The sequence below is a fragment of the Fringilla coelebs genome (genome assembly GCF_963513975.1).
Source record: "Fringilla coelebs genome assembly, chromosome: 6".
Lineage (NCBI taxonomy): Eukaryota > Metazoa > Chordata > Aves > Passeriformes > Fringillidae > Fringilla > Fringilla coelebs.
Window position 1 is genome coordinate 17,947,628 of NC_140034.1, and position 24,938 is coordinate 17,972,565.

Genomic DNA, 24,938 nt, shown 5'->3' on the forward strand with positions numbered 1-24,938 from the left:
TTCATTAAAAAAAAAAAAAATGCAGGTTTAGCTTTGTAGGTTGGTTTGTTCACTGTTTTTAGCAGAGGAAAAGCTTTTCTCACACTGAACACTGTGGGTTGGTGACAGCCCAGCACAGCAGTAGAAATGCAGCAATGGAGATGGTCCTGGTTTTCTGCTGCCCTTACAAATTCTTGTCTCCTCATCTCACATGGAAAATAGCTTCATGGTGGCAGCTATTTCTGCAAGGGACAGCTAATGAAGGCATTGGGAAATTCTGTAGAAAAATAATGTTCTTTGCAGTCTTTCATCTGGAAACCTATTCCAGCAGTGCTCTGTGCAACACCAGAGCACATCCTCTCCTGTCCTCTTCTCTCCAGTCCCCTGTCAGGTCACCTTACAAAAATACTTTACTGTAGTTCTTTAAGCTTAAAATGCAGTTGTCTGTTCAGATTTGTTGTTTCATTATGGAGTGTGTCGGATAATCCCTCTTGCTTTAACAAGAAAAAAAAAAAAGAAAAAAAAAGTATTTTAAACTAGTCCAAAAGTATGGTCATATATTATATGGATCATGGGTTTAAGTGTACTCCATTTTGGTTTCTACCATGAACATCTAATTCCTGTAACAATGTTGTATGTTTATTTAAAGTATATATATATAAATTGTCAGATTTTTGCATTAATTAAGATTTTTTAAAATTTGAATATGAACTTTGAGTACTTTATTTAAAAAAAATTAAAAATACTTTTCCTGGAGTGTTAAGTTTCGGAATTCAAGACTATATTTGTCAAATTTAAGTTTAAAATATGTAGCTATCATTGTTTTCTGATATTGAATGTAAATATTTGTAAAAAGAAATTCTTTTGTATATTTTTGTGAAAATGTAGTTCCCCAAAATATAAAAAAAGATTTAATAAAAAAGTGCATTTATGTTACTGTTCAACACTTTTCATCATTTTAATATCACTTAACTGTATTTATGGGCGTGTGTGTGCATTATTTTTTTGCCATATAAGTCACAGGAACTTTCTAGAAGGAGAAAACCACAGCGTGCTCAGTAGGAAAAAAGAATTCCTTAGAAGTTCAGCAGTATTTTCTTTCTTCTGGGTAAAATGGAGACATCTCAGAGTATCTATTTCCAAGCGAAGTGGCGAATCATAGGCTTTAAGTGGAGAAGAGTATCAGTAATTCTTTAATTGTTCTGGCTTATGAAGCTGCTTGTTTCCCTTGTCTTTTTGTCCCCATTTTAAAGAGCAGAAGGACTGCAACAACCACTGCACTGAACAACACCTAAAGGACAAAGCATTTGTCTTTACCCAATCCCTGGGTGCTGGGACAGCAGTGCAGCCATGTGCACTGTACCAAACACTTGGACAAAAAGTACTTGCAGTATGATCCCAACACAGGAATAACAGAACACAAAATGTGCTTTGAAGGTTTTTAATGGAACTTAAAGTAGAACTTTTCTTACACAGATGTTTTTTTCTTACAGCGTAAAAAAAATGTAAAATTGTCCAAACTTACAAACTTGGAAAATTAGAGACATTTCAAGTATGCAATCAACCTCGTTTTATGAAAACAATGTATATTCAAAGTCCAAAATGTATGAGTCTTTCCTAGCATCCTCTGTCCTGGTGGTTGATCCTCTTGTCCTCTACTGTCCAGAGGAGGCAAAGCTCAGTCCCAGGTTGTATCATATTCATTCACTGAGGAGGAAGAAAAGATCGATTCCATCAGAGCAATTCTACCCCTCTGTAAAGATGATTTGAGAACTGCTCTGTTCCCTACCCCTGTAATGGTTAAAACCTTTGCAGAGGGGATTGGATCATTAAATCACATGAGCCTTATGGCAGGCCCATAACTGCAGCTTTGGGAAGTCTGCTACTGGTTTATGAAATCACAGGTGGATGACAGGGAGGAGCTGCTCTGCTAGAAACACTCAAAGAAAACAGCTGAACCTATTGTGGAAAAGACAGTTTAGACATAAGATAAAACAATGGTAAAAGGATTTTCAGCTTTATTCAAATAAAACTCAGAAAACACCACCTGTCCAGGTCAGGATTCCAGTGACTGCTCTGTCTCAGCTGCAGGGCACTCATTTATCAGGCTTACATCACATTAGTTAATGTTTATACAACTACTACCAAACAGCAGCACAGGGATGTCTTCAAAAGAAAGCTGCCTATAAGGGGTATTTTTCTTCATACATCTTTGTTCACCCTCACACACACATTACTTCTGTGTGTGTACACAGAAGTGTACACACATTACTACATTAGTAATGTCATAACATGCCTTTTAGTTTTCTTGGTTAGGTTAAAAGTACTTCTCACCTGGCTTGAGTTCGAGTCCATTTCAAGGCGTGGCGCGGAGGTACAGCAACAGTGGGATGGTAGAAAGTGCAGTCTGGTCTTGTACACTGTGTATTAAACCTACAATGCTAAAACCAAAAGTATTTCAGAAGAGGCTGCTCAGTGCTGGCTGCCTGAACTCCTGAACATGCTGAGCTGCACTATGACCCTGGTATTGCTGTGGGACACATCTCACGTGCAACTGAGCCACAAGTGCAACCAGCTCAACCCAGTGACAAGCAATCCTTTTCAAGAAGGACCAACTAGGAATTTCATGCTCCATAACTGCCACTGCTCTGACTGGTGGAAATTCCTTTGCTTGCAAGAGTTTACAGAGTTCAGCTTGAATTGATCTCTGTGTACAAGTTGGGAGCATGACACAGCATTACCTGAGGGGGGAGAAAAGCCAGAGTATCTGGCTAATAGTATCTAAGCATGGGTATTTTGGCATTATTAGGGCTGGAAAAAGCACTACACTGCACAGATGCAGGGACACAATTCTATAGAAGTATCCAAGTACTAGACTCCTGTAGTATAAAGATTACATTAATAAATTTCAGGGTAACTGGGCAACCTTTCAAGTTTTTGTATGTTGCAGCTATGCGAAGGAAGAGTCAAGAGTCTTGAGACATATTCCTTCCCAAAAGGCTCCTCTCTGCCCCCAGCATCCTGGCTGGGTATATTTTGAAGAGATTTGGCCTGTTTGAAACTCCCCAGCAGCATTTGGTAGAAAGGTAACTTAAAAGTAAAATTTTTCCAATTCCTTAAGTCACTACTTTTGTGTATTCTGCTTATAAGGCAAAGTTAAAATGTGAACAGTAAAAGCAAAAAGAGTTAAATTCTAGTAACATTTCCTGTCCCAAAGTCGCCTGTTTTAAGTCTCTTTCTAGAAAAGAAGGAAGATAGGAGATATATCTTACTTTTGGGTGGTAAAATGGACATTCCATTTTCTTACAAGCTGGAAAAAACTTGCACAGTGGACTACTGGAGGGTATGGACAACGTGGGCATGGGTGCTAATAGCAGAAACAAAAAGAACAGGAAGTGAGTCTGGATCAGAATATATTGCCTTTTTAAGACAGCTCCATACAACCTTAAATGTATCAATCCTTCTGCTAGAATTTCCATTTTATGATACACCAAAATTCAGCAAGAAATGTAGACATTTCCCAATGCAGTAGGTAGATCCTGGAGTAAAACAAGGCCATCAGGTAATCATTTAACTTGGTTCTTCACCATTTCAGGACAGGAAGTACCATGGTCAAGGCAAAACTTCCAGCAAATTACACAGAGATTTTGGTAGGCAGAGAATCTCAGATGTTAAATTGAGACAGCAGGAAGCCTGTTAGTTTCAACTGACGAGACTGAGAAGCACAGGCACTGCACTTTCCAGGAATATGGAGGAGCTGCTGGAAATGATACAGGAGACAAGTACATTGTACTTGGGGTCTGGCAAGGTAGCAAAACTGCATGAACTGCGACCAGGGGCTAAATCACTTCCAAAAGAGCATGCAGTAAAGGCCCTGAACCTTGGCATGATTCAAAGGCTCAGCAACATCCACCCATATCAAACACAGCAACTGCCTTCACTGAGTAACCTCACCCCAAAAGTCATCTCATCACTACACCAACTTCACTCCTACACTGCCATTAAAGAAAAAAATGTTCAAAGGCAGGAGCCTTTGTTTTCAGTGTGTGTCACAAGCCCTTGGTACAACATGCATCCAATTTAAGAAAAAAATCTGAGCAAAACTGCAGTGCTGGCTAATCCCTTCAGACAACTTGACAAGTCATGAAACAGACAACTTGTGCAAGTCACCGTTTTGGCCTTGCACAGCCTTCATATGGACTCCTGCATAAGAGCACTGGAGTATTTTTCTGATAATAATTTTTGCAGTAACACTGGATTATTATTCTTCATGTTGCATTAACAGTTGTAAGAAAATTAGCAAACAAAACATTTTTTACATCACTCTCAGTTTCTGTTTCCAAAAGTCCTGTTGTCCCTTTAGCCCTTTCATTTAAAGCTCAGAAAACAAGAAGATGTGCTCACCTGGTTTAGGAGATGGATGGGGGGTTCGTCGACTGGCATGAGTGTAAGGACAGTCTGGCTTAGTGCACTTCGCATCGTATTTACAGTTTGGATGGATGAACAGACATTTATCAGCAAATTTGCAGTTAGGAAAAACTCTGAGGGAAAAGAAATTGAGTCAAAAGCTCATACTTGGAGCAAAATCCCCAAACATCTGTTGCACACAGAAAGCCAGAGATGCAGCACGGCTGGGGCATGTCTTGGTTCCTTCCCAAGTGCGGCACACAGTGTAGTGCACGAGCTGTGCACCCACACACCTGCATTCAGCTGCCCTTCCTGCAGACCCTCCCTCCATGCAGTGAACAACTGAACCACCTCACTCTCAGGGCACCTTGGTCCCAAACTCCTTGGTGCAAGCCAGGACATATCTCTCCTACTGTGCGGCACAGAGTGGCAAAGGCAATGTGAAATCAGACCTTCCCCAGAGAGGGGTGCAGTGCTCCCTAGTAACATGTTTTTCTCTGAAGAGTTTTATTTTGAACTTAGTTACAGCAGATTTTATAAGATAATTCAAACGTCCAACTGAAGTTAACCAGTCTGGTAAGTGTTACCTCAAAACAGACACTGCTCCTACTTATGGAAGAGAAGTCAAAAGCACAGGGTGTGTTCAAGAGTTCCCCTTCTCTTTGAAACTTAAAACCTACAATCACTGCACTACTACTTAAGATAACCTGACCTTCAAAAGCACTCTAACAGCTGGCAGAAGAGAGCTTATTCTTTTAAGAGGCAAATTCCTACATCTTTAAGCAACTCAGGAACACCAGCCTGTACTCTAACTAAAGCTTTCTTCTGCAAGGGTGCAGCAGCCATCCCTGTGTTCTGACACTTGGGAGAGGGGTGGAAAACAGAAGGAATAACAGTGTGATAATCTAGCTCTGATCCTGCCCTGACAGGTTTGTGCTGCCTTGGAATATTTACTGACACAGAGCAGAAGTTTGCAGCACTGGAATGAAAATCAAAATAGCATGTCAAGTGGATGAGCTCTGTACTACTCACTTGCAAGGTAGTGTGGGGTGATGGTACACACATTCATCTCCATTTTTACAGGCAGGCCAGTACTTGCAGCGCTCCAGCACCTTCTCCTGCTTTTGTAGCATACTTAAGTCTTCCATTTCCACTGGATGGTAAGAAAGAAGAAAAAAAACAACCCCAAGCTGGGACCTTTATGATTCTATATGCAACACGGTGTAAACAATATAACGCAATCAAAATTCACTGTACTTCTATTCTCTCTTAATCAAAAAAGTTATGACAGTAGAAGTTTATGAGAATCCTATTTTCTGAAGAAAATTTCCAAAACTATGAAGTGGAAAGTCATAATATTAAGACTGACAGCTGCCTTTTGGCAGCTTGATCATAAAAGATCAAATTTACACTGTTTACAAGCAAAATAAATCAGTTTTCTTTTTTAATCAGAATTTTGATTTAAAGACTTGGACAGACAGACAATGATCCTAATTGAACCGGAGTTATGACTGTTCTGCTGAGCCATGAGATAATTATAGCCATGTTTCTTTCTCCAATATATTTTTTACTCTAGAAAATTATTTCAAGAGACGAAAGCTAAAAATCAATTCTTATGATAATCAGTTTTATTATTATGGGGGCATAAATGAAGAAGAACCACATCTATGTAATTTGTTAAGACACTTCAGTTACCTGAACCCTGACTCTAATCCAAAAAGTATTTTAAGAAATTCTAAGCTGAAACATTCCACACCTTCACTACCATTACAGGAACATGGGACTTTGACTTTCTCCTATTTAAATTGCTTATAAAACTTTATTCTCCAAATTCAGACAATTGTACATGTGTGGCTGTTGTCTTATTTTCCCAAATCTGCCTAAACCTTTGGCTTTTCAAAGTTTTCCAGCACTGCCTAGACTTCCTTCTTTGATCTTACTGATGACACAAATTATTCCAGCTTCATTCCATCCTTAGCCTCATTTATGCCTTCTCCTTGCAACCCACCAAAGCCAAATAATGCCATCCTGTTGCAGGACCACACTGGCTCGTACAGACCCCTTCCACATGGATTTGATTGTGTGTGAGCTTCAGTGCCATCCGTGCTACTTCACAGGAATCATTAACAGAGCTAGGACTGTAGAGGCAACACTCTACCAAGCAGCTTTGGTGAGGAGTCTGAGGCTACACACAGCAAAGCATTGATTTGCAAGGAAGTGTGCTAATGTTTCTCTGTGCTAGTAAAGTGCATGGATACACAACATTCCCTTACTCTTTAAGACTGCCTGATATGTGCAGTACTTCTGCAGCCAGGGAACTGAAAGGACAAGGACTTAAAAGATCTTTTGCTATGGTGCTCTCATAATTGCATTACACATTTAGAGCTGGATCCATGCAATTTAAGGGTTCTCGGTACAGCATAAAATAGTATTCTTTATTTAGTTCAGAAATTTGGATACACTGCTACTACAGAAAATAACAATCCTTATTTTCTTAAGAAAGCTAAATAAAAAACATGAATCCAAGCAGAGCCCTCAGGCTTGTATGCAACAGGCCTATGACAAAACAGTAACCTCTGTGTTTTTCATCACCATGTTAGGATTTTAAACAATTCAAACATGTAGTTCAGCAAGCAACTTCCCATGTTATTCAAAAGAAATATAGAAAGAGAATATACAAACCTTCATGTAAAATCATGCACTAAGTTCTGCTTTCAGGTGCTAGCCACTGGACTCTACCAACACCTTACACTACCAGGCTCCTTCTGGTGTCACACCCTCAACAGAAACATTAATACCATCTGACATATTTTTAAAAGTTCAAGGCATGTCAGTGTGTTAACTGTAACATCACCTGTCCATCAGCACAGGGACAAATTATAACCAGAAGGGCAGATTTCTGGCAATGAAGACCAACTACATTTGCAAAAAACCAAAAAGAACAAAACAACAGAAAAGCCAACCAATAAAAAAAACCCCAAAACCCAACAAATCAAAACCCAACCAGAAAAGAAAACAAAAAAACAAAAAACCCAAAAAAAACCCAAAAAACCCAAAAAAAAACCCCAAAAGCCAAAAAAAACCCAAACAAACAAACAAACACCTAAAAAAACCCAATCAAATTTTAATACTATGATGTGTGGAGAACTACCATGTACCATATTGTTCTAGTATACTAAGACCAAGGCTTCTGAAGAGATGGTTCCCACTGAACTCCAAGATTTCACTTGCCTAAAGAATGCTCTAATTTGAAGAATAAACACCACCACTTTGGTTTCTTAAGAATGATATATCCAGGAGGTGTAGCCCTGCTCAAGCAGCACAGCAAGGTTACATCCCGTTGGTCAGTATAATTACCATCACAGCTCTCCAGCTGCCTGGTTACAATCTGCATCTGCTGTGCTCGAAGACCTTTCAATCCTTTGCCAGCACACATGTGCTGGGTAACTGGCTTTAATCCTTCCATTAGACATATATCTTCCTCTTCCTGATCAGAGAGGTATCCTGGTGGGCTGGGCACGCCATCCAGTGTCACAATGAACTTGGGACTAGCAGGTTTCTCTGGCTGTGCAAGCTGGTCTCTATGAAACAAAGAAATGTAGTAAATTTACATTTTCTGACTCAAGAGGTTTGAGTCAATGTGAGCTGTGGTAGTGAGTGAAAGTAGTACAAGCTGTTCAGAATGGTTTAAACTTGTAACAGGTAGGACTATTTGTTACCTGGAACTTTGTTTGAGGCTGACATGAACTTTAGGCTTCTCCTGGTCAAACTCTCCAGTAAGGAGCCTTAAATCATTGTCCAGGATTCACCGCACTCAATACTATGTTAAAAGATGTTTCTTAAGAAATGTAGTCCAAGGGTGAAACTGGTATAAAACTAAAGGCAATTTAAGCAAAATGATTACTTGACTAAGATTTCAGAAATCAGAACAGAAGAGCAGTACTTTTCAGTTCCTTCTTTCTTGCAATCAAAGACGTGCTCAAGCTACAGTTGACCCTAGGATTATTTTCCTAGAGAAGAATTCCTGTGAGGCTTTTTGCCCCTGCTTTTTTTCTTCTGCTATTCAAAGTCAGCCCATTTTGTGTGATTTCACACCTCCTGACTGAACTGACAAAGCACAAGTCTGACCAAATGGCTCCATCTAAACCACAAACAAGCAATTTGACTAGCAACTGTCCTAAATGAAGTAGCTTTTCACCGTGTCTGTATTAGACGTCCTGAGTGAACGCGCACTGCCTCTGTACCCTTCTTTCCCAATTGCTGATTCTGTGGCACCATCTCCTCTGATAACCTGGGCTTCTTCAGGATAAACGACCGAGTATCTGAGTGCACCAGAGACTCTGGGTCACAATAATCTGCATAAGAAAAAAAAATGACACAGAAAAGAGTAAAATAAGGTGGCAGTTGTACTCTTAACTTATAGAATATTTCTAATATCAATTTACATGGTCACTAAGCTAATCTTACTTTGTTTTAATTTTTTCCTAGTAGTTTCCAGTAAACGTTTTTAGTTCCCTGTTAATTCCACAGAGGTGGATAAACAGAAGCCATAAACCATATTAGGTCAGATTAGGAAATTTTTTAAGTGGAATGGCTATGCTGAAACAGCATTGAAAAGGGTGCAACCTCCCTCCCCCTCCAAATCTCTCATCCTCTGAACAGATACTAATGTAATGTATTCATTCCTTAGAGATGTAGAAACTAGATAATTGTAGAAATCAGTATAATTAATTGAAAAGGAGTATCTTAACATTCACTGGCCAGTAATATTAGATTAGAAAATAAAAGATCACAAGACTTAACCCTGAGACACTTGCAAAGCATCTTCAATCATAGGATCAATCTGAAGCCGACAAGAGAGCTCCTTTTGTTCAATTCCTACAAAAACAGCAGTAAGAAGCATATTTTACAGCATGTCAACATGAAACTATAATTAGAGAACTGAGGCACACTCTCTAATTTTTTTGATTAAAAAAATCAACAACAAAAACATTCATACTTTTAATATTTTTAAAAGTCATTCTCATTATTATGAAGCCTTTTCTCATTGTTTCAGGAACAGTAACATGGCAAAATCTAAGTACTGTAGGACACTGCTCGTTCCCATAATCGCTGCTCAGTACAAATGAGGTCTGTGGGCGCAGCAACTGATGAAGGCCAAGTTCCTCCTCCTCCTCATTTGTAGAGGAGTTGGCCATTCAGAGAACACACACAGAGGAAAGCAACTAACAAGGGACTACTTTACAGTCTTCTTAAAAGAGCTGAAGCAAATCATAGCAGCACTGTTCTACATTTGAGATATGATTTAAAGAAATTATTTTTGCTTTCTGTAGATTTCCTAAGCAAGCTATAATTTCCATTTCAATGGCAAAAGAGTGAAAATATTTAGCATAATTATTTTCTGTGCATTAATTCAAAGGCTGATGAAGCTTTTTCTCACATACTTTACAGATACAATTTCAACTACTTTAGGGTGGTAGAAAGATTCCAAATACATCTGTATTAGGAATAAGCAACTGCAAAAATCTTTTTAAAAATCTTTTTCAATCTTTAAAATGAATGTTTACCATTCCTTTACAACAACCATAGGATGACATAACAAAAATCTTACTCAAAACCACATTTTATTCATTATCCAAATATCTAAACACTTAGCAAGTATAAACTAAATACTTGTTATGGAAATATTTTTTCTCCTGCCTTTCTTCTATGACTCCTTGTGACTAACAAAGACAGTCCCCCATCCTCTATAAGAAAACCATGCTGAAAAGGCACTGTGACTGCCTTTCAATATTATGCTCTTCAGGAGATTTAAAACAGATGTAAAAACCAAAGCTGACACAGTTAGCCTGGTATCTATCAGCTGTCCTGTAAGAGCAAAAAGAGTATTCTTATATTTAAACTGAAAAATAAAACACTAGAACCATTTGTGTGGAAAACACGTGTTGAAAGAATCTTTTAATACTTCATACACTGGAAAATTGTTCAAAATACTCTAGAGTATCTTCTCTCTCACTTAAGCTTTGTGACAGAATTACTTCTACAAGACACTAAAGAAAATATGCAAAGGACGGGGAAAAGAGAAGCTATCCAAATGCAAGTGCTTATGCAAAATTGTTCTTCAGTGACATGCCACAAAGCTGTAACATTCTTTGCTTACTGATTAACTCCTCTGAGGTTGTCTGTGTGTTCAGATACATGAATCTATCTGACAGCCATGCTTTTGAAAGCTGCATGGTCTTCAGGGCAGTTCTGCATGCAACTTCTGATGCAGACTTAAAAATTAAAAGCTTTCTCTGCTCAGCTTGTAAAATGATATTCCCTAGTATAAATTCTTGAAGAATATTTTCAAATGACCTTGAATTTCTTCAACTGTCTGCTCCTTTGACTCTTCTACTTGAAGCTGAGAACCCAGAACAGGCAGTCTGTTTTGCACATGAATTACTTCTAACTGTGATTCTTCTGGGCTAATTCGAGTTCTTGGTGCAACTGGAACAGTCTGTTTCTGTGGAACTTTAAATAGAGAAACAATGGCAAATCATTTACAGACTACCCAATCACACAACAGTACTGTTTTTAGATATATCGTGCTAAAATAACTCACAAATTCCTACACACACAGAAAAAAAATCCCAAACATCTGTCTCCATAAAAAGCATCTTTAGCTACCTGTAAAATTCTTATTGTTCAAGAGTATTTGTGCATGTGCACAGAGCACCCTGAGTGGCACCTCAGAACACCTACTTGTACTCATTCATCCACTTCTACATATAATTAATGTGGTACTTTCTGATAGTTTTGAAATCACTTTTCATTCCATCTTTCATATAAATAATGGATCATCAGTATGTCTCTTCATATGATGCTAGTTACCCTTTGCTGAAGTGCTTCCAAATAGAATACAAAAAAATGGCAGCAGATTCATAGAATCACTTAGGTTCAAAGAGACACCCTCCCTCATTTATGTTTTCATAATTCATCACTGAACATCAGTGTAACAAAACAGGACACAGTAAATCCCTCAAATATAACTGACTTGCTTTGTAACATTCTGTGTTATCTCTAAGTGATTTCTTTAGCTTGGATTTATACGAGAGAATTTGGAAATATTACAGATTAACACAAGCAAAATCCGTGCTAATTACCAGTGGAATAATTGGTTGTTTTTGTAACTGATTCCTGTGCTTCAGAGATTGCTTTCAGTATTAAATTCTTATTGGCCTGTTTTGAAGGCGGCAACGAAGGTCTAAAGGAAATACAAAGAAAAATTAATTGCACATGGATTGCACAGCAATCGTATCCATGTTAAAGACAGTTGTTTCCCCTTAACACAGGAATAATATTAACAGAAATCATCATCTACAATTATTTTATCCAAAACAGCTTTCAGTAATCTATTCTCTTGGTGGATGGAGATCCACAAAATGCTCTAAAAAATGGAAGCCCAGATGCGTGATTTCACCTCTCAAGCTGCTGTAAAACCATGCTACATATGAAAGGCACTCTGCCATTAATTTCTTCCCACCTCTGCCCACCACTTATCACTTGCTATGTTTGTACTGGCACCAATTATTATGCAGCCATCCTGAGAAATATGATCCAGCTGCATAATTAGAATGACTCCATCAAAAACATATAATTTGTAAAAAAAGGTTTTCTGCTTGTCTTTAACATCAACAAAAGGAAGCTTAAATCAGATCAATATGCCGTGGTACTGAAGGTAAATACAGTCTATTAGCTTAAAATAAATCTTATACAAACTAGCACTGTAGGTCAGTAGAACCATCTCTTCTCTAGTTTACATGTTCTCACTCTATTGTTAAAAATCAGATACAAAAGATATGCACTTTGACTAATGCGTGACACTTGGACAGAATTCGGGAGCAGAAAAAAAGGAAAAACCTCTGAACCTCACCTGTTTGAACAGGTGAAATCACTTTAAAGAACAATGATAACTGGTTTGAAAACTATTCCTGAAAATAAATCAAATTACTGAAAAATTATTTTACCACAATAAATACCTGGTCTGGAACATGTCAACATTAATTTCCTTTGCCAGTAAGTTTCTCCCAAATAATGTAAAAATTCACACTCCATTGCATCTTACATGCAATGATGAAAAGAGGTTACAAAATCAAAGGCAAAAGGGTGGCATAAACAGGCATCTCATCCACAGAGTCGTGAGATAGTACAAAAAATATTAAAATTGTTTACTAAATTTTGTCTGTCAATTTTTGAAAGTGCAAACTGATTTTCCCCACTTCCAAAGTTTTCATTCATTATATTAATTCTTGAAAACTCAGAAACACTGAGATCTTCAGTACCTTCTTTCTGGCTTTGCAGGTACAGACACACTGCTGGAGATGCTTCCTGTTCGCAATCCATAGTCTTCCTCTTCCTCTTCATCTTCTCCATCATTACAGAACTTTTTCACTTTGACTACCGAGCTTACAATAGGCAGCCGTCTCTTCCTGGAGTTTTCCTCCTACAACGTACAGAGCAGGCAAAACAGCTCATTTAGCATAAACCATGTATCAGGAAGCCAGCAAAGAAAGCACTGCAATTCCACCTGGAGCCAGGAGATGGAGAACTTCCATTACAGCTGGACAAGTGACTGCTCTGGGTAATATGAAAATCAGACACATTTACGCTGAAACATCTGACTGGAAATGTAACTGTAAACAACACCAAGGAAAAAAATAAGAAAAAGTCTCTCAAGTACAGAGAGAAAAAATATCCAACGCCTACAGAAAACCAGGCTTTTCCAAAGAAATTTATAGTATTCTTCAAGATGAGTATGATAAAAAACTGAGAGAGAAAAGTGAAATCAGCATGAATTACTTTCTTCCTCTGTATCAACCCTAATTTCAGACAGGTTTAAGGATTCACTTCTAGCAAGAAAACAACATATTTCAAAGGATGCTAACTGTTACGCACAGCCAGGATGGTCCAGTTTAGATAGGCAAGGTCCCTGTTGTCTCTTCTGGATATTATTCATGAAACAGTAACTGAAGAAAATTATCACAAGACCTTTTTTGAACATTTCCAAGGAGAGATGTTCCTGACATTCATCAGTGATTTATGTACATTAAATAAATTATTATAGTCTCATTTGCACTTCTCCATTCTCAACAACTATGATATCAGCATGTATCTTTGTAAAGCATTCTAGGTTTCCAAGCAAAATTCATTATCCTTTATGGAGAATTAAGTAGTGGCAAAGACAGAGAACTTTATGAGCCGCAATAAACATAGATGCACTTGCAATACAAGGTATGTAAAATCCTTGCTTCGTTACAAAATTAGCAGCCATAACTATCTTCATTCCTCTCAAAAAAGGCTCTTCATTCATATAAATAATCTATCAGCTAGGACTGCTTATTTTGGCCTCCAAAGTACTTAGGGCAGCAATCATCTTTTAGTTTGTCCTTGTCCAACATCCATCCCAAACAATTCTTAACTGACAAGGTTCTAAAGAGGATAGTAACAATAATCCTCCTCATCATCAATGTATCTGGGCTAATAAACAGCATGCCAAAAATCCTCATTTACAGGACTGTGTAAAGCTGGAGAATACAAGGGAAAATCATGCTGATTCAATGATCTTTAGGTCAGAATTATAATTTCTGATTCATCATATGCAGCTCCACAATGTGCCAACCTGTTAGTCCAAGTCAATATGACATGAAGATGTATATGGTAATTAACTCTGAGATGCAGTAAGCTCTCAGATAATGATGTCAAATTATGCAATCTGTTTTTACCAGTGGACTCAAAGGATGAAATCTCAAACCTACTGGTACTAATGACAGAAGTCTTTTGATTTCTCTGAGGTCAAGATTTTACTGAAGAGTACATGGCAATTTAGGTTCCTAAGAACAATAAACTTTTGCAATACTTTAGGTTGTACCAACCTCACTGCCCACTTTATCAGCACCGATTTTGGAGGTGGGTCTGTGACCTTCTGCTAAGCTGCCAAATGCTTCTGGATTGCACGGCTGGCCTGTTTCCAAAGACCTGCAGCCTTGTGTGTCTAACTGGCGGCTCCCCTGCAAGCTGCCCTGTTGTGACAATCTGGGCACGTGAACATTGCCATCTGCACTCCTGACAGCTGGTGGCCGGTAGATCTCGGCCGAGGGACGAGAGGAACCGTAAGTTACAGTCACAATAGGTTTCTTCCGTGACAAAGGATTCTCCTGCACAAAGTTTAGGTCTTCATCAATTAGATCATCTGGTTCAGGTTTAATGTCAATTACAGCTTCAGAAGGTGACAATTCCCTCAAAGGCTTGACCGTTGATGTTAAGCGGGATGCAGAACCATCTTCACAAGACTGCCTGGTAAAAAAAGAAATTGCCAACTATTATCTGCAAGTCAAGTCCTGGAAAATGAGAATTGTCTTTTAATCAAAGCCAGGAGGGAAGAATCATTAAGGTATTACTGTGTATACAAATTTAACACACTGATATTTTTCAGTTTGGTTAATTAATCTAAGCCCTAATCTAATCTTTAAGCTATGTTGCTTAAAGAACTGAGTTCTGATTTAAGGTTTTTTGTACAACAAATTGTAGCAATGCCTTACTCTTCAAAAGTACTTGTATCTTTCCAAGTGTCTGTTCTCTTTATAATGTCTACTACACTCACACAACTACTGATGTCTGAAGGTGTGTTAGGAAGTAGCCAGTAGGCTTACCTGGAAGCAGTGTTCCTCTGCTCCTGCGAGCTGGTTGAAACTCTGGAGTCATTTCTTTCAGTCCGAGTGCTTGACACTGCAAGAGGTGGCAAGATATCCTCTCGCCTCCTCTCATCACTCACACATGAACTGCTTTTGCTGGAAGGCAGGTTGCTCTCAAAGATATTAGATTCTGAAGATTTTACACTGGTTGGTTCTGTGGAGACAGGTACCTTTCACTTTTACATTAAACCACACAAAAAATTAACGAAACAGACAAGATATTTTTACAACTCAAGACATATAACACTACACAGAAAAAATAAGCCTCCCTTCACTCAAAATTTAATTTTCTTACTTACCAGTAGTCACAGATCGCAGCTTATTCAAAACACCATGGAGCCTGAAAGACAGCAGACCAGGAAGGAAGCAAAAGAGAAAAAGGAGAAATAAAAAAGTTCAACTTACATTCAGACTAATAAAGACAGAGATATCTGTCTAGAGATAGATAGAAACTAATCATTTTTCAGAAACCCATTGCCTTTTCACCCTTAAGACTTCACTTTCCATCAACCAGAGTATGTTCAACCTCAAAAGGGAAGCTTAAAGTACCCTGCCTCCAATATGTCTTGCACGTGCAGGCAGAGTATATCACATCATCTACTTCTGGCATTTAGTTGGTTTACATAATCAAAGCCAATATTATCCACCTTTCACTACAAGCAATGGAGTTAAGTATCAAAAAGATTGATTCAAAAAACCTAAGTTAGAAGCCTAAAGCATAGCCTAAAATTTTACTTTATATATGAAACTTTAATTACACAGTAGTTAGACATAATTGTAAGTACAAACTCAAACAGTATATAACTCATAGTATGTAAGATTCTCAGGATTCTTCCAGCATGCTTTGTATATACCAACAATACTCTCTGAGATGTGCTGATGAGCAAAAATATTTCAGTGAAGTACGAAATTTGCCCTTTGCCTGTGAAAAAGACACTAAGCCGAAGTAACACAGAAAATTACATGGCTTTAATACAATAAGGCTACTCAAAAATAAACACATATTACAGAGAGAAGAGAGAAAAAAACCCCAACACTTTAACTCATATCTTACTTGGAATTCAAATCTGATAATGGGCAAGTCCATAATTTTGGCTGAATATTAGAAATGAGCTAAGGGACAAGAACATATTGCAAAGACTGCATGTGGGTATAATGAAGGCTTATACTTGTTCTCCTTGTGAGCTTTCACTAGAACACTTGTCAGCTGAGCTCTGGTGATGCAGATCAGTTTTCACACTGACCTCAGAATAACTGATCTGACACTTGGTTCAGAGTAAGAAGTGGTGGCCAACCAGCAGGATTGCCAGGTTTGTCACAATTGCTGCGAAACTTTTGTCAGATGGCCCAAAATTACCAGCTACAGAGACAAACCAAGGGAGGCACATCTTGCTGAGTACTGCATTTAATCAACATTTAAGAACATATATGTTCTGAGTTGTCTTTAGAAGAAGTAAAAGCATATAAAGCTCCCAGCTACAATGCTATGTAATACTTTTCCCCCAGTTCCCTTACAGCTTATTCACAGGCTTCATCTTGTCTTCTTTTCCATCCTTCTTTTAACCAATACCTACTTTGGTACCTGCTAGAGCACTCATAGCATTGAGTTTGTACTTACATATATAGGTATGTATGTGTATGTGTGTGTACACATAAATATAAATATAAATATAAATATAAATATAAATATAAATATAAATATAAATATAAATCAATGAATAAATAAATAATTTTTTTAAAAATGAGACTACTGACTTAGGGTTAAAACAGTCACTATGTTTAAAATTTAAGCAGGTGTCAAAACCAGCTGGTGGTATAAGCTGGTGGTATAATATGCACATATAGTCAATACATAATTTAAAATATAAATATATAAAATTATCTTGATTTCTTTGATGAAATTTGCTTTCTCTACATATTTATTATTTTTTCAATAAAGTTTTCATTTCATTTACAAAGCCCTGAAAGTGTTTTCTGCTACACAGTTTTTTACTGTGTATCAGGATTCAGTCAAAACCATAGTACAGGAGCTACATCTTCATCCACTTGTAAACTTCACTGATTTGTCTGATTCCCAAAACTACTAAGAGAAAGACAACTGCATGATTTCCTGATACACTGAAACCCAAAAGCTTCACCTAGGCAGGCCACAAAAGGCAGCAAAGAAATGCCTGTGCAGTTTTCAAAAAAGAGGTCCATGCTTAATTGTACTCCTCTATTATATTTTTGACAAATGCCAGGAGAAAATGAAACCTGTCTAAGTAAAATCAAACTATATCCACACAAGTTACATTATCACCTGGAAATCCATCAGTTTCAATAGCTAATACAGAGAATTGTAATAGCTGGAACGATTCTTCATTTTTTGTCAGTATTTACGATTTCATAACATAGCCAACTTCTAAAATGTTTCTCTCTGCTACTCAATAACAGAAAAGCTCCTAGGAACTAATTACATAGAAGAAATATTGGAAGTGAATGTAAACTGTCAGTATGAAAATGTCAAAGAAAGCAAACTGAAAAAGAGAAAAAAAATTGTAGTATTTTTCTCATCTATACAAAACAAAATAATGTTTTTAAAGCTCTATTAGGTAGGAGATTCAGAAATAAGATTAACTTGAAAAAGACACAACTGTGAAAGCAACAAAATCTCTAAGAGTCAAATGTCTGAAATGTGGATTTACTTACAGGCTTCTAATGTAAAACAAATTCAGTATTAGAAAATGCATGAGAAATATAATGGCTAAATTTGTCATGCATCATGGAATAAATGAATCTACATTGTCAGGAGCTGATAGCAGAGTTGAAGTGTTGCTAACTTGTCCTGTTCACAGTAATTCTGAGGTTCTACTTTTGATTTTTGGAGTTGGGTGGTGGTAATAAATAAATAGCCTGAGAGGTGGGAATACCTAAGCATTTGGTGCTAAGCCTTGTCAAAGACAGTACACAGAATTAGATCCACTGCTCATCTGCCCTGATATAGTAATTCCCATGCACAGCAATCTGAAGCACTGTTAGCATAAAAGCAAACAGATTGGTCCTTCACATCTAACTGCAGTGAAAAATGCTCTCATGCTCACAGGGGCTTTTCCAGGAATAATTTTAAGTCAACATACAGCCCCCACTTATCTGAGCACTTTACTTACAAATCTGACTGGCTTATAAACAAATATGTCCTCCAGTCCTTTGCCACCTAACTATCACATCTAAAGCCTAACTGCTGACAGACTAAAACTAATGTACTTATTAGACATGCAAAGCAGAAGATTTTATTAATACAAATTACATAATGGGAAGATAAATAACTTTTTTAATTGTCAGGTGTCCCTTATAGAAAGCAGTCCTGCAACACTAATAAGAAGTGTGACAAGCAGCTTGCAAACATACCAGACAGTAAACCTGACAGTATTGTTTCCAAGGAAAAGGGAAAGGTCTTCTGTCATCTGCTCTTGGCTCTTCTTATTGGCCACCATAACCATAATATAATCAGGGAGCTCTTCATCTAATAGAAAGAGAAATACGTTGTTTTTAAGTATAATAAATCATGGAAGACATAGCAAACATCTTTAAACAAGTAATAACCAATTTCTTTTTCTCTTACTATAAAGACGGTGCAGATAGAGGATTAGGTAAGCAAATTAACAAAGACTTCCATTTCCTCTGAGGTTCAATACAAGTCTCATCTACAAGCAAGGAATAAAAGATTCTCAACTTTACAGGAGCACAAGCTGAAGATCAGTGTATTTAAAAAGGGAGTAAACAAAATGGAAAGAAGGACAAAATAAAAGAAAGCCACTCAGCTGCCTATATTCTTTTTCTTGAATACTAGCAAACATCTGCAATATTCATCACCTCAAATATTGCCAAATACAGCACCTTATCCTTGTTAAATTTCCTTTAGTTACAAAAACTAAACAAATAAATATCCATTTCTGATATGTGCATTGAACAAATCAAAACTGTATTCACTTCCAGATTTTCTACCTACAAAAATTAAACAAATCCCAGCAACCTCCAGACTGAATTTCTATTCTGCAATGCATGCAATTTCACACACAGAGAAACCCATTCCCTTGCATACAAGGTACTCCCACTCCTCAGAATGCATAGGAAGGTGCTTAGAGCCCAACATCACCACATTAAGTGTTTGGGGAGTTTGGTGTTTGGCATTTCACTCTGGCCTCTGCTGAACGAATGACTGGCACAATTGTTGCTCAAAGGCATTAGTTGTGCTTCTTGAGCACTGACTTCAATTTAGTTTAATCAAACATCTCATGTTCTCCAATCCCACTTCATGGCATGACATGAATATAACAATACTAAGTGCAAACAGCTGAGAAATACCTCAAATTATGAATCTGAATCAAGGTACTGATACAGCTGTGCTTATTTAATCAAGCTAAGACAGTACACAACACTAAAAAGACCTAAAAAATGAAAAACACAAATCAAAATCTAAATGAAAGAAATTGCCTTTCTTCTATACCTATGTACACTGTAAATAAGTTCTCACTCCCCTAGACTACAAAAATACCATTCACACACTGTACCTGCACTACCACTACTCAACTGGCCAAACATAACCCATTCCAAGCTTAAACCCTCACTTCTTTTTGGTGGCTTTTTGTTTGTTTCAGTTTTCATTGTTGCTGCTTTGTGTTTGGGTTTCTTTTTCACTGCAAACTACAAGCTGCACAAGATGGACCGATGTTCAGACCTAGGACCTTAGAATGAATTTTATTTATCAGCCCAGCCAAGCTACTTTGAAACATGATAAGCTCTTGTTAACATATGATAAAGTAAAGAAGATATTTTAAGTACAGATAAAAGCATAAGTTAGCACAATTACCTGTAACAGTATGATAGAAGAAGGAAAGAAACTTTCTTGGTAACTGTAGAAACTTTCTTAGTAACTTAGTTGGCTTATGCCAACGTAAAAGGCATATGGAACTACAGCCTTTTGAAAAATTTCCTAGCTGATGAATAAGTAACTGACTTCATCTTGCTTCAAATATATGAATATTTCCTTTCTAAGCTCTACACAAGTTAGTTTCGAAATATCTTCTTGTAGAAAAGTTTTCAAGAGAAAAGAATTAGCAGTTACAGAAAGAAACAAAAGCATGGTTCTTGTGCAGAGGCTAGAATGAGGGAGAACCAATTTCTTACTAGTTACCTGAAAGAAGAAATGGAGAGTTTTTGAAAGAGATTACTTTAAAAGTTGTCCAAAATACTCTAATCAAGAAAAGAAACCTGAAAAATCACAGAAATTTGGAAACAGTGGTTTAAAATGAAAAAAGAGGCCAAGGCAAGACAGACTTAGCAATAAAGAATACAAAGTTATTTAAAGAAGTTCAGAAGCTGACTGAGAAGAAACTGTAGACATTGTCCGCTGATCCTGGGAATACAGGAAACCTGTCCTCTAAATACAGAGACAGAAGGCAAACAAAGAAACAACAATCATAGCTGGAATCAAAGATGACTAGTATTCTACCAGCATCTTGGTATTAGAGACAAGAAAACCTTTTATTTCAGAAACACAGGAGAAAGCAAAGAATCAAGGACTGAGAAACTGAAACCTGGAATGATGGTAAAACCCCCAACCAAACAAACAACAAAAAATGAGTTACTTAAAAAGACAAGCTTTGAGATGGTGAAGAAGATGATTTTACAATTAAAAAGTTTGAAACACAGCTCCTAGCCAACAACTGAGTTCAGATTGTCAGCTCATAGGTAACTCCCTTCTGTGGAGCCAATACATTTTTCCACAATTACAATGTCTACCTTGAAATAGGAAAGAAGATGAATTTGGGCTCAAACAAACTTTGAACTTGGCCCTGCAACTCACAGGATCGTTAAATTATGCTTTCAATTCCTTTTCTTCACCTGAAATCCAAGAAGCATCACAGACAACAACAATGCAGTTTCAGGACTGAGGTATTTTGTTTCCAACAGAATGCTGTGTCAAGTTACCAACTTCTACTGCTGCAGAAAAGACCTAGTCTGAAGTGCAATACCCATTTCTTCCTTGGTTCAGAAAAAAAAACCAAATCCATAAGACCACAGATGTTCACATGGCTCATCCTCCTGCCACAAGCCAAAATGGAATCTCCCCCTGCCTCTAAGATTCAGATACATGTATTTCATCATCATCAGCTCAATGTAGCTCTTTCATTTTATAGGTTTGTCCCACATAATGCTTCTGACCTGGCCTTTTAATTTCCTAAGCCACTTACTCATCTTTGTCCTCTCTCCTAATTTTGACAGATGCCTCACCCTGAATTCAAGAGCTGTTAAAAATATGCCTAAGAAAGACTGATTCCATCTCAGAGTGGTCACAGCTAACTGCTGCTGTATTTCCAAGGCTCTTGCTTTATATCATGTTTCTCCTAATGCTTCAAAGGAATTTCCTTAGATATTCACATCATGGTTTTTCTTTCAAATCCCTTGCCACCATTTCTAAAGGCAAAGACTATTAGACTGATAGTTGTTTTCTTTTAGTTCTTCATATACAGATGTTCACGTACTGCTTCCTCTTAGGCTTACTATAATATTTTGTGAAGTATATATCTTTTTTTTTTAATAGTCCAGCACTTCAGGTATTTCTTCTCATGCTAATGGTTTCTGTATGCAGTAACACAGGTAACAATAAGTTCCATTAGCTAAGCTGGGTTTTTTCCTACATAACGAAAATGATCTAGAGAAGATTGCTGAACACATGGCAAAACTTACCAACATAAGCCCCCAGCTCCTGCAACTTTCCTTTTATAGCACCCTAAAAAATAATGAAATATTATTTAAGGGATGGACCAACAAAGTATTTCTAACTGCAAAGAGGTGGGAGCCTTAGCAAAGTTTCTCTCATTTACTGTTTGAGTACATTGATTTAACATGTTAAACTTTTCCTATTCTCTACTCTCACGACAGGAACGTTTTAACAGCGAGGGGCTGACAGCAGAGTAACGGAATCTCACTCTACCGTATTTCCGATAGACCAGTTCCTGCGCTACCATCCAACCTCCAAGTCCCAGCTGTCCTTTCTAAAGCAAATACCACCCGGACTCATAAGGAGCAATGAAAACGAATCTGAGATGGTTTGATAAAAGGCAATTCCCAGCTCAGCAGAAAAACAGAAACCTGCCGGGATTTCCAAACTGTGACCGCCGAGCGGGAGCGGCTGACAGGCCCTGACAGGCCGGTACCGGGGGCTCCCACCCGGCCAAGGTGCGCGGCCCCCGGGGCAGCCCCGGGGCCGGGCGGGCTCTGCAGGGCGACAGTGGCAGCCCCGGGACACAGACGGCACCTGCCAGCTGCCCGTCGGGGGACAGGGGTGCCCCGACCCCGCTTTCCGCAAAAACGACTCTCCTGCTCCCGCCCTCCCCGGGGAGTCCCAAGGCCGAAGGACCCCGCCGCCGGCTGCTGTGACGGGGGGGCCGGCCGGAGCCCGGTGCCTCAGCCGCCGGCTGGGCCTGCCCCCACATGCGGGCCCGGCCTCCTTCCGCGGGCGGAGAGAGCGACCCGGCTGCTTCTGTCTCACCCGGATCTTGCGGCTGATCTCGGTGCCGATCTCCATGGCCGCGCCGAGCCTCCCCCGTCCCGGCCCGTCCCCCGCGGCCCCGGGCCCGGCTCCCACCGCCGCCCGCGCGGGTACCGAGCGCCGCTCGGGCTCAGCGCGCGGCCTCCGCCGGCACCGCCCCCTGCCGGGCGGCGGGCACACCGCCGCAGCGAGCGGGACCCTGGGGCCACGGACCGAGCGGCGGCGGGCCCGTGGCTGAGGGGCCGCGTTGGCAGCACGGCCTGCTCCGGGCTGCCCGACCGGCAACCGCGTCACTCTGAATGCCAGAACCACAACTGCGGGGTTATTTCAATATTAATGCTCTTTCTCGGGAACTACACAAATCGAATACTCTGTTATCTGTTCAAAAAACAAATAAATTATGATATAGCTACAGACGAAGTATTCAAGTAACTTTTAATGCCACACTACAGCTATATAGGTTTTCTGGTGCCCACCACAACCTCTTTGTCACCTACTTTTCACATCAGGGCAGGAGAGAAAAAATTTAACAAAAACCCTCGTGCTGAGAACAAGAACAGAAGACCTTACTCACTGATTGCTGTCATGGATAAAACAAAGTTGGGGAAATTAGTTTAATTAACAATCAAATCAGAGTAGGATAATGAGAAATAAACCCAAATCTTAAAACACCTTCCCCACACCCCTTCCTTCTTCCTGGGTTTATTTTTATTCCCGATTCCCTGCCCGTCTCCCCCCAACACCAGGGAATGGAGGTCACACTCAGTTCACAACCTGTTCCCTGGCACTGTTTCCTTCTCCCCCGCTCCCAGCAGAAGCACTCTGCCGCACAGACCGCATCCTCGCTGCTGCAGTGTGCATCCTCTCACGGGCCGCAGTTCCTCACGAGCTGCCTTGCCACAGGTCCCTTCCATGGCTACAGCCGTCAGTCCCTCAGGAACGGGCTGCCCCTAGTGCCACAGGGTCACTGGTCCCGGTGGCACACCCGCTCCAGCGTGGGATCATCGCTGCTCAAGGCCACGGGTCCTGCCGGGAGCCAGCTCCAGCATGGGCTTCCCACACATCCGCAGTCTCCAGGCATCCATGTGCTCCAGCATGGGGTTTTCCACGGGCTCCAGGTGGATCTCTGCTCCCCTGTTGACCCGCCCAGCCTGCAGGGGCACAGCTGCCTCACCATGGTATCCGCCACGGGCTGCAGGGGAATCTCAGCTCCGGTGCCTGGCGCACCTCCTGCCCCTCCTTCTGCACTGACCTTGGCTCCTGCAGAAAATATTGCATATGTTCATTCCTCTCTTTGGCTGAAATTTGCTTGTGTGCAATAACTTTTCTACCCTTCTTAAAAATGTCATCCCAGAGGCGCTTCCAGGAGCAGTGATGGGCTTGGCCTTGGCCTTGGCCAGCGGAGGGTCCGTCCTGGAGCTGGCTGGCATTTTCCTTATCAGACACGCAGGAAGCTTCCAGCAGCTTCTCACAGAAGTCACCCCTGTAGCCCCTCCACTGCCAAAATTGGTCACACACACCCAGTACAAGCATCTACACCCAGTACAAGCATCTCTTACTGCTACAAGGGATTAGTTGCAGAGGGAGGAGGAATGCTGTGATGACAAGCTTACAAGGTAAGCATAATAGTAAGCGAAAAAGAAGTAATGTTTGAGGCAAACAATTTGTTTTTTGCACCAATGCCCTGGATTCACTTCAGCTGGTTTAATGAGCAGTCATATTATAGAAAGCCCAGCCTACAGATAAAGGGTCTTTTCCAAGTAATGCCACTGATTAAAATAAACTCCAGGCTTTGTAGTTAACAGCTGTATTAATCCCTTTCTGCATCACTGTTCCTAATATAAATCAAACATCATACAGAGATAGCTTAGACTAATTATTGCTAATGATCTGAGCTGTTTGCCTGACTCCGCTTATAATATATTGGTGTTACAGTGAGAGGGAACCAAAAACAAATCAGTTTCATTACATTCCATTTTAACCTTTCTTAAGGTTTCAATTGTGTTGTACTGTGTTGTAGTATTGGAAAAAGAAAAATAATTATTAAAAATAATTGCAGTACAGAAACAAGAATTAGGTTTATTTCATAAATAAATGACTTACTTTAGAAAAAGCTACTGTGTTTGAAAAAAGTTTCCTTTGTGAATAATAGCAGGAGCTCATTTCGTCACGTTCAGCACTACATTCTGTGTAGGAAAAGTGACTGTTTTCTTCTAATAGGAAAAATCTATAACTTAATTAGTTACTTAGTAGAACATGTTTAACACTTTACAGTGCCTTCTAAG

The 24,938-nt window shown here is 39.3% G+C and overlaps 1 protein-coding gene across 2 annotated transcripts; it reads right to left on the bottom strand.

The window, feature by feature from the left end:
- Window positions 1-1,414: 1,414 nt before the first annotated feature.
- On the bottom strand, window positions 1,415-22,766 carry ZC3H14 (zinc finger CCCH-type containing 14). Of its 2 annotated transcripts, XM_084207144.1 has the most exons (17): window positions 22,654-22,766; window positions 21,849-21,891; window positions 18,507-18,621; window positions 15,419-15,459; window positions 15,078-15,273; window positions 14,301-14,721; window positions 12,711-12,871; window positions 11,532-11,632; window positions 10,744-10,899; window positions 9,190-9,264; window positions 8,585-8,741; window positions 7,744-7,967; window positions 5,419-5,539; window positions 4,384-4,520; window positions 3,252-3,346; window positions 2,314-2,420; window positions 1,415-1,686 (listed from the first exon to the last, which is right to left on the bottom strand). In XM_084207144.1, exons 1-17 carry the CDS (start codon window positions 22,687-22,689, stop codon window positions 1,680-1,682), a joined length of 2,193 nt encoding a protein of 730 aa, XP_084063270.1. In that variant the 5' UTR covers window positions 22,690-22,766; the 3' UTR covers window positions 1,415-1,679. The 2 variants fall into 2 exon arrangements, with proteins under 2 accessions (XP_084063270.1, XP_084063271.1); XM_084207145.1 differs by lacking the exon at window positions 21,849-21,891 and having other exon boundaries at window positions 22,654-22,739.
- Between the last annotated feature and the right edge of the window lie 2,172 nt (window positions 22,767-24,938).